Source organism: Rutidosis leptorrhynchoides, chromosome 6 (assembly GCF_046630445.1).
Source record: "Rutidosis leptorrhynchoides isolate AG116_Rl617_1_P2 chromosome 6, CSIRO_AGI_Rlap_v1, whole genome shotgun sequence".
Lineage (NCBI taxonomy): Eukaryota > Viridiplantae > Streptophyta > Magnoliopsida > Asterales > Asteraceae > Rutidosis > Rutidosis leptorrhynchoides.
In genome coordinates, this window is record NC_092338.1 from 364273127 (window position 1) to 364282895 (window position 9769).

General features: G+C 33.4%; 1 protein-coding gene across 2 annotated transcripts; it reads left to right on the top strand.

Annotated features, from left to right (window-relative positions):
* Positions 1-2775: 2775 nt before the first annotated feature.
* On the top strand, positions 2776-8020 carry LOC139852728 (zinc finger CCCH domain-containing protein 46-like). 2 transcript variants are annotated; one of them, XM_071842056.1, is made up of 9 exons: positions 2776-3690; positions 4290-4469; positions 4595-4774; positions 4866-4960; positions 6075-6305; positions 6420-6534; positions 6647-6789; positions 6993-7057; positions 7444-8020. In XM_071842056.1, exons 1-8 carry the CDS (start codon positions 2816-2818, stop codon positions 7004-7006), a joined length of 1833 nt encoding a protein of 610 aa, XP_071698157.1. In that variant the 5' UTR covers positions 2776-2815; the 3' UTR covers positions 7007-7057; positions 7444-8020. The 2 variants fall into 2 exon arrangements, with proteins under 2 accessions (XP_071698157.1, XP_071698158.1); XM_071842057.1 differs by having other exon boundaries at positions 6650-6789.
* Positions 8021-9769: the final 1749 nt, after the last annotated feature.

Genomic DNA, 9769 nt, shown 5'->3' on the forward strand with positions numbered 1-9769 from the left:
ATATGCTTTATATTTAGAGATTACAAGTTCCAGATCTGTTTCCAAAAAGCCTTAACAGCTTTAATAGGTATTTTGGGATTTGTGGCTATTTTAGGCAAAATCTTGGTTGATAAGAATTTGTAAGTGCAAAAAGGTAGCTTTCTGGATTGTTTGCAAGTGTGATGGGGTTTGTAGGTTTTCACCTCCCATTCATTACAATATGGTTGTTTAGAGATCAATAATACAAAGTCACATTTAATATTCAATTTTCTTTTTACCCACTCCCTTTTTGTAGGTACACAAGATTCTCCCTTATCACATTTATTGGAATCCCCATTGACTTGTTTGTCTTTACCCTTTAAATGTTTGTCTTTACTTTTCCCACCTAAACTACCTTTTTTACCACATGTTTTTATTCTGCTGGGCCCCTCACCACACTTTTGACCTACACTTTCTTTGTTACACTCTTGACTACCACCATTAGCAGCTTCTGATTTAGTAACTTCTGGTTTAGTAACAAGCCCACATTTAACCTTAATTTTATTTTATTTTTTTTTTTTATCATTTTTAACAAACACAAGCTTCCTTCTTGTTTCAATAGCATGCAAATAAACTGCTTCCTTAACCTCAACTTTTGATTCAAACTTTTGCCCTAAATAAAAAAAGGTCTTTCCAATCTCTGCATTTGATTCCTCATGTGCTCTTATCCCACGAATTTTCTTCTTCCTTAAAGCTTCTTCATCACTTTCAGAATCATAACTCTCAAACCCATCAATATTCAATTCTTCTAGCTCATGATCATCCTCATTTTCTACAACCTCTGTGTTGAAAACCTTAGAACCATTACCTATAAACTCAATGTCTTTATCAATGTTGAAGGTGAAGTCTCTCATGTCTACATCATCATCATCATCAATTTGATTATCCTCATCTGTTTCAATATAATCACCATCTTCACTACCTTCACTAGCTTCACTACCTGCATTACCTTCACTAACATTCTCATCAATTTCTTGAATAAGTACTCTCTTCCCAGTTTTATTTGGATGCTCAACATAGACATTAAACTCCCTAGTATTATCACTATCCATGTAAGTAAGCATCATAAAACTATCTTCATCATTGTCTAACAGATGTAACCCAACATTCAACTCTGTATTCGGTTGCAGATACCTCAATACCACAGGATCTTGAGGATCATAACCCAACTCTGTTAATACGTGCTTAAATTGATAAAATTTAAACTTATCTACATCAAAACAATCAATGTAAGTTGTTTGTCCACTGTAAACTAGTTCACTACCTTTTTTCATTAAACAACCACCATGATGTAAGATAATCGTGAACAAATCAGGGTAACAATCTGCAATTAATTTTGTAAACTTAAAATTAGGCTTCATTCGATTCTAGGGTTCTAAGTCTGCAAAAAAATAAAATAAAAATTAAAGTATAGAAATACATACCGTATATGTCATTGATTGACTTAGGATCGGTATCAGGTGTGCGAATCTGCCAAGACATTGCTTCGATCGATCGATTGATCGATTTAGGGTTTGTGGATTTTGATCGTGTAAAATGAGAGGATGTAATGCGAGTGTGTAAATTAAATGTGGATACCAACCTTTTCAAACGGTTTAATATGCTTATATCTGTAAAAGGACCAAAATACCCATCACGTTTCATGCACGTGATGGTACTTAACGTCCAAGTATGACGTTTGACTGACGGAGGGATGCGTAAACAAAAAAAAAGTGATAATAGAGGGATGCTGAAAGCCAAAAAAAAACTTGAGGGACGCTGTTAGCTTTTTGGGATAAAATGTAGGGACCAACGGCACAATTATTTCTAACTTTTGAGAATTTTGATCCTTATATAAAAATTGTTTTTCACAAATACTCCGTATATGTTTTCAGTAAAGTTTCATTTTTTTTTTCTCTTTTCAAATTACTTTCTTTTACTCTGCCCCAAAAACCCCTCTGCAAAGTTTTCACTCATTTCAAAAGTTGTGGTTGCAAATTTTAAGGCACCTAACCTCGCAATACTAACTGCCCTATCAATACGAGTCTTTTATTATTATAACCCTTCATTTATACATCAACTACATTATACACCATACTATCATCATTTCATTTTGTATTTTGATAAATAAAGTATATAAAAGTATAAAATATTACGGAGTAAATTCAAAACCATATATATTTAACACATGATTCATTTCCCAAATATCATTTTCTATTTTCCTTATATAACATCTGATACATAAATTTTGACCCAAAGGTCAAAACCTTTCCTTTGACTCTAAACATATATGTGGGTTACAGCAAAACAATCCAAATTTTTACTTGCACCACTTATACCAAACGCATGGAAACTTGTACATTTCTTTTACAGCTGATGTACAATACTTGTAACCGATGCATAAAGACTTGTACGTTTTTTCATCTTCTCTTTCATTAATCCCCAAAAACAAGTCCAACCGTTCACCATTTTTCTCTCCTATGTCTCTCTCTCTCTCTACATCACTATGCTTGTATCTATCTATATATCTATATCTCCAATCTACCTCTCTGTAACTAAAGTCTAGGTTTTTACTCACTGTTCAAAATATCCAAACAAAACCCATAAAAAAACCAACCTTTTTATTACTCTCTCTCTAAAAGCCATTCATTTTTCTAGAGAGAGAGAGTTTAACCAAAACAAATATGGTGGTCTTGTATAGTCACTGAGAGTGACTGTTTTTTCTATTTTCTTATTTCTTATACAATAATTCTATACAAAATTACAAATTACGAATAATAATTAAATATATAAAAAGAAAACAAACACTATCAACACCATGGATACACTTGAAGCTACTAAAATGGTGATGTCAAGAATCCAAAAATTAGATCCAGAAAACGCTTCAAAAATCATGGGTTATATACTGATACAAGATCAAGGTGATAATGAGATGATAAGGTTAGCTTTTGGTCCTGAAAATCTTCTTATTTCCGTTATAAAACAAGCTAAATCTTTCTTAGACATTTCATCAAACACTTCATCTACACCAAGAAACACCCCTCAAATCATCATCCCAAATAATGGTTTTCATCACTTAAATAACCCTACTTCCCCTAGTTCCCCATGGTCCCACCACCACCGCGCCAGTCCTCGTCCGGCTTCTTACGCCGCCGTTGTCAACAATAACGGCGGTGGTTCTTCCGGTTCGTCATTTTATACCGATGAGTTTTCCGACAATAACCAAAGCCTACAGTTCTTTGATGAACCAAATAATAGTAATATGGAGTTTAATAATGACCCAATGTCTGACATACACCATCATCATCATCATTTACATCGCCGGAGTTGCTCAGTTAACGATGTTTTTCTCGCCGGCGATGATGGAAACGGTGGGTTTGGTGGTTGGAGACCGTGCATGTATTTTGCGAAAGGGTTTTGTAAAAATGGGAATTCTTGTAAGTTTGTTCATGGTGGTGGTTTTGGTGAGGAATTAGGGTTGGCCGATTCAAGCTCTCCGACCGGTCCGATCGGGTTAGCCGGTTCACCGAGCGGAAAAGTTGATGGGTTTGAAGAATTACTTCGTTTTAAAGCGATTCAACAGCAACAACAAAGAATTGCAGCCATGACTGCGGCGGCTGCTGGTGGTGGTGGTGGTGTTCCTCATTTTCCTTTCAATAGATGCATGAACAACTTCCTTAATGAGAATCCTAGGTAAAAAAGTATTCTTTTTATTTTTATTTTTTTTATTTTTACTGTATAATGTGGGTTGTAGTAATTATGCATGAAAAGTAAGAAAGATTCAAACTTTATTGGTTATGTCTTAGATATATGATTTATTTATTTTTTGGTATAATGAAAAGAGGGAAGAGGTTTTTATTATATTTATTTTATCACTTTTTTTAATCATGGGGTAGTAATAATTTTAATTATTATGCAAAAAAGAGAGGAAAAATTGAAACTTTATTTATTTTTTAATGAGTCTATGTTTTTGATATGAGGAAAAAGTGGAAGAGTATAACTATTGTGTAGTTATATATGTGAAGAAAAGATTATGCTTTAATGGTCATAATTTGGTTTATGATGTTGGGTTTTCTTGTTGAAATGGATGGAAAAAGAAAAAAGGAATCTTTGCTTGTTTGTGGATAAAAGTGGTGTTTTCTTTGTTGTCTTTGGGACATGTTTTATTGCCTTTATTTATACTACATTTTCCCAACTGGGATGGGCTTGTGTTTATAAAAGCTTTTGTGGTTTTTAAAATTAGTGAAGATGTAAGGATTACTATATCTTAGTGTTGGGATTGTATTTTTTAGATCAACGGCAGCTGCGTTGATGATGGGTGATGAGTTTCATAAGTTTGGTCGGTGTCGACCCGATCGGAGTGATTTTGGCCCAATTGGTTTTGGGAATCCGAATTCGAGCTCTAGACAGATTTATTTGACATTTCCAGCTGATAGCACATTTAAAGAGGAAGATGTTTCGAATTATTTCAGGTAATTAATTACAATTTTCTCTATGTTTTAAGCTTTCTGATTTTGTAATCGACAACCTTTGCTCACACACATATTTACTTAATTTTTGTTAATTAATAATTAAATATTTGTTCAATTTTATGAAGTATGTTTGGACCAGTTCAAGATGTAAGGATCCCGTATCAGCAAAAACGGATGTTCGGGTTTGTCACATTTATGCTTCCGGAAACTGTGAAAGCGATTTTAGCTAAGGGAAACCCACACTTTGTATGCGATTCACGTGTGCTTGTTAAACCGTATAAAGAGAAGGGAAAAATACCCGACAAGTATGTCTAATGCTGACTGTAATTTTGTTCTAATTTATCTTTTAATATCTCCTTCATTAATTGTAATTGAATTCTTTCCGTATTTTTGTAGGAAGCATCAACAACATATGGAAAGAGGAGATTTTTCTGGTTGTTTGAGTCCAACTGCACTTGAATCCGCCGAACCATTCGATCACATACCCTTTGGTGAGTTCTTTAACATATATTTCAGGACCGTCTCATTTTGAGGCCCTGTTTGAGATATAAAATGGGCCCTTGTAAGGTTATTCGATCCAATTTGCGAACCGACTACTCCTAAAGCAACCACTTGTTTCACGACTTTTTTCGGAGTCCTCAACGTTAAAGTTTTTAATACATATATATAATAATATAATAATACTAAAATATGTATAAATAGGACTTCTCAAAGCAACCTTACTATGGCGATTCTACATTTAAGCCCGTGGGATCACGGGACACCACTAGTTTGAAATTTTTTATTGCAAAGTATTCTTTTAATTGTACGGGACACCATTAAATTTATATACACGACCCATATATTTTTAGAGCTTGTAGTTTTGTTAAATAAACAACCACTATACTCTTCAAATTCTATATGACACTACTATTTTTAACTATTAAACCTTATATATTTATCAAAAAAATTTCAGGTAAACAACCATTAACTAGCATTCAAATATAATTAGTATTGGAAAAAAGATTTGGGTCCCCATTGAGTTTTGTTTCTTGAATCGCCACTGCAACAATAACAAAATGTTTATTCACAGATAGTTTTCATCCCACTGTACTAAAATTAAGTTTTAAATGAAACTACCCACCTTGCATTTTTTTATTCAGGTTATTTGTTTATTAATGTTATTAGGCTTAAGAAATCATTGTAAATAAAATATATATTTTTGGGCCACAAACGAACATAACTAACATAATATGATGAAATTAAATCTTTAATAAGCAAATGGGCCACATACTATTCATTGTAAGCTTAGAAATCATTAATGGACAAAGCTAATGTAATATGACGAAATATAATTTTTTGATAAAAGAATTTTTGTGATTTTATTTATGAAACTAGTTAAATGTATGTATATATATAATAAATAGGTCTTACAAAATTTGGGACCCTAAAAAATTTGGGGCCCTATGCGGTTGCACACTGCGCACACCGCCACACTCTGCACACCGTCTTGGACGCCTATTAATATACATTGTACTCACATTATAACTCTTATATCATTACTAATTAATACGGAGTATTACTTCTGTTTTAGAGTGTTTAATCTTTAAATGCATCTCCTAACAGGTGCTAGAATGTTTAATCATGATATGATGCTAAGAAGAAAGTTAGAGGAGCGCGAATTACAACAAGCAATTGAATTTCAAGACAGAAGATTGATGAATTTGCAGTTATCAGACCTAAAAAATCATCATCAGTTGCAACGGAGTTTATCGCTAGGCGTTGCTATTCCTTCACCAACTTATAATAACCAAATGGTTTCACCTAATGGCAACAATGATGAACTTGTTACTGGAGGTAATAATATACTTTTTATGTCAATTTTTTTGTACTCCCACCCCCCCCCCCCCCCCCCCCCCCCCCCCCCGACTATAATTGATAACTTATATTAATTTGCAACATGTGATGCAGCATTTATTAGCAACCAAGATAGCTTGAATTCTGTAAGTGATGAATCTGGCCCAAATGTGCAACTAGATGCAAAGGAAGAAAGCTCTGATCAGAATGAAACCGAGAAGATCGAAAGGTTTCCGTTCCCTAAGATTTTGATAACACAAGTTCTTCGTTCAAGTTTTTTTTAATAAAAAACATGTTTTTTTTCTTTCTCTGAGCGTGTTATATTTCTTTTGTTTAACTAGCAGCTTAGAACATGCGCTCCCTGATAACTTGTTTGCTTCACCAACAAAATTGGCTGCTACTAACGAGACTATTTTTTCAACTGATGTACCTGAAATTGATTTTGGTGCTGCAAAATCAATGAATGTTACTTCTAAATGCCAAGGTATAATATAAACCTTACTATAACCGTTTATTGTTTTTACATAGTGTGTTGAAGCTTGCAACTTTTTGTCGGTCTCACTTTTTTTATTCTTTAGTATGATTTATGAAATTATAATAATGTTTATGATTATTATTATTAGGCGTGTCAAATTTTGATTAGTTACAAGATATATTGACTAGATGTTTTAATTTCTTGGCAAGAAGCCATTGAAATGTAGGTGATCTTCAACTCTTCAATGGTGATCATGGATCTTTTTTAATCTTTCTTGGTAAGAGCATCTCTAACTTTTGTACATACAACAACATTACCCAATTTCGCTGATGGTGGGGTCCATCTTTTGTACATAATATACTCGTATTATGTACGTTGCACACGCCTTCATTAATATTTGAACATACAAGTGCATAGTTAATGGTTCACCCATCTCTCTTTCGAACGAATCCGTGTTGGGTCCCATTTGATCATCTTATAAATGCAAGTTTTTCAGAAGTACTGGTAATACATGTGGTCCTAAAATTTAAAAACACTTGGTCAATACTTAAGGTTTAACACACAATAATATATCAAATCATGTTACACATCTTTATTGGTTTCCTTGATTGTTGAATAATTATGTTTAAGTCTTTTTTAATCCATTTTTATTATTTGTTGCAGGAGTAGATGCAGGATATACTCAAAGGGGAAAACACCAACAACAACAAAAAAGAAACTATTAGGAGAAAAAAGACTTAAATCAAGACTTCATTGTCATCATCTTCAATACCATCTCCCTCCCCATACTACTTACTACAACTATACATAATATGCGCTATGCAATACATATAAAACAAGGATAGATTGAAGAACTGCTTTTATGAGAGTAGGGTATCTTTGTTTACTTTTGTACCCTTCTCTTTAAACTATGTGCTTTTGGACCCCCCTTTACAACCAAACACTCATTGAACCATGCATATAACAAATCAAAAGAAAAAGGGCAGTGGTTATCAACTTTTTTTACTAATGTGAATTTTCATTTGCATGTTACTGCTATTGTCATTTTTTCTGATCAAGTTTGTCACTAGCTATAATACTTTGAAGTACAAGCATGTGCAAACTGGTTTTTGCCTTTTAGTACTTATTTAGGGTGATGAGTTGTTATGTATGTGTGTGGATACAGATGGTAGATTCAAGGTTTGATACTAAAAGGATTGGGATCCAAAAGGGTAACAGATTTTTGAGGTATGATTGTCGTTGGGTAAAGCTGTGTTTTGGTCATTCTTTAATGCTTTGACACTTTTGTCTATAACTTAGTTTAACAAAACTCATACGTAAAAATTCAGGCTTTCTTTAGTGAGTTTTATATCTTGTGTAGTGAAAATTCTACATTAGTATTATAAGTGTTCACTGTTAGAGAAACGACTCCCTTTATCCTATGGTAGTTGAATGATTATTAACATTCAACCTCGTTATTGTTGGTATTTTAAGACCTTTTGCCACGGTGACTGGCGCAAAGTTATTTTAGGTATTTTTAGGGTTGTATCACTTTGACATGACAATGTGATTTTTTAAAGAGGCATATTGGTAAATATTATGAGGAGGTTTGTTAGTTGGCTGTGTGATTTCCTAATATGATTAAAAGTTCAGTGAAAACGAACGGAAAAGTAATAAAAAAAATGCTTCATATTCTTCTGTCGAAAAATGAACGAAGCACTGCTCTAAATCGAACAATAATGCACTATGGTGGCGTTTTTTTTATGTCATATGAGGGAAAGGAAAAAAAAAGCTAATACCACGCCCCATTGTGTATGGTGTTCGTGTTCAAAATAATAGGTTAATAGATAGATGAAGAAAATATAAAGTAAGTGAGAATGAATGAAATTTGATTTGAGGGATGGTTTAGGGCTTGTTTTGTTTGGTTTGTTCACTTGGTTTAGTTTGAGGGTGGACATGAAAAGTAGAGGTCCACATTGTAATGTCACATGGGGGGCTGACAACCCATTTCAATGGCATCTTCAGAGTACCACACTGCTTTCACTTTCAATATTTTCTGGCTACATTCACATAGTATTATTGTTATTGTTACTTGGTGAGTGTGGTTGTGGTTGCCCTGTGTTTTGATAGACATTAGTGCAATTCTGTTTTGGCTTGTTTTTTCAATTATGACTTGATGGTACATGTCCTTTGAATTGTGTAATAATGTTATTTGACTAGTACACAATGCAATAAAAGTTGTACTTTAAAGATTGAGTCAATGCCTCTCACCTTGAAAGTTGCTTTACATGTATAATGTACCTTAAAACTTCAAGATTCGGAGACCTCAATCAGACTTTGCTAGTAGAATTTGTACTTCAAGAGTTTGAACTTTGAAGATTTTGATCCATTTAGATTTTTATTAGGATGAGGATGGGTTTTCTCTCTAGTATCGGGGATGTTGATGGCTACCCGATTCACCCGTTTCGTCATAATATGGATGAACTTAAATGGATGTGAATACGAATATGGATGAACCTATATAGATATGGATATGAATGAAAAGTTTCATCTACGGATATATATTCATTAACGCATGAAATACACACACACACACACACACACACACACACACACACACACACACATATATATATATATATATATATATAATATTTTGGTAGGATCAGGGGAAGCCGGGGGAAACAATTTTTTTTTTTCTGTTTTTGAAAAAACTTTGTTCACGAATATTATAGATTGGATGAAAATATGAACATGTAATAAAGACACTTTGTGATAAATGTTTTTATTTTGGCGGAAAAACGCTCGAAGAAGTAATATATAACAATTATCTTGTTTTTCGAGCGTATGTTGAGGTTTTAGATATTAGGGTTTAGATATTAGGGTTTATAGGGTTTAGATATTAGGGTTTAAAAATTTAGGGTTTAGGGTTTAGATTTAGGATTTAGATTGAGTTTTTAACACGAACGGTTTAGAGTTTAGGGTTTAGGGTTTAGGCTTTAGGGTTTGG

Coding starts and splice junctions, on each gene's coding strand:
- LOC139852728 (XM_071842056.1), top strand. CDS start 2,816: ATGGATACACTTGAAGCTACTAAAATGGTGATGTCAAGAATCCAAAAA. Junction 4,775..4,865: donor AAGGGAAAAATACCCGACAA/GTATGTCTAATG, acceptor GTATTTTTGTAG/GAAGCATCAACAACATATGG. Junction 6,306..6,419: donor TGATGAACTTGTTACTGGAG/GTAATAATATAC, acceptor CATGTGATGCAG/CATTTATTAGCAACCAAGAT.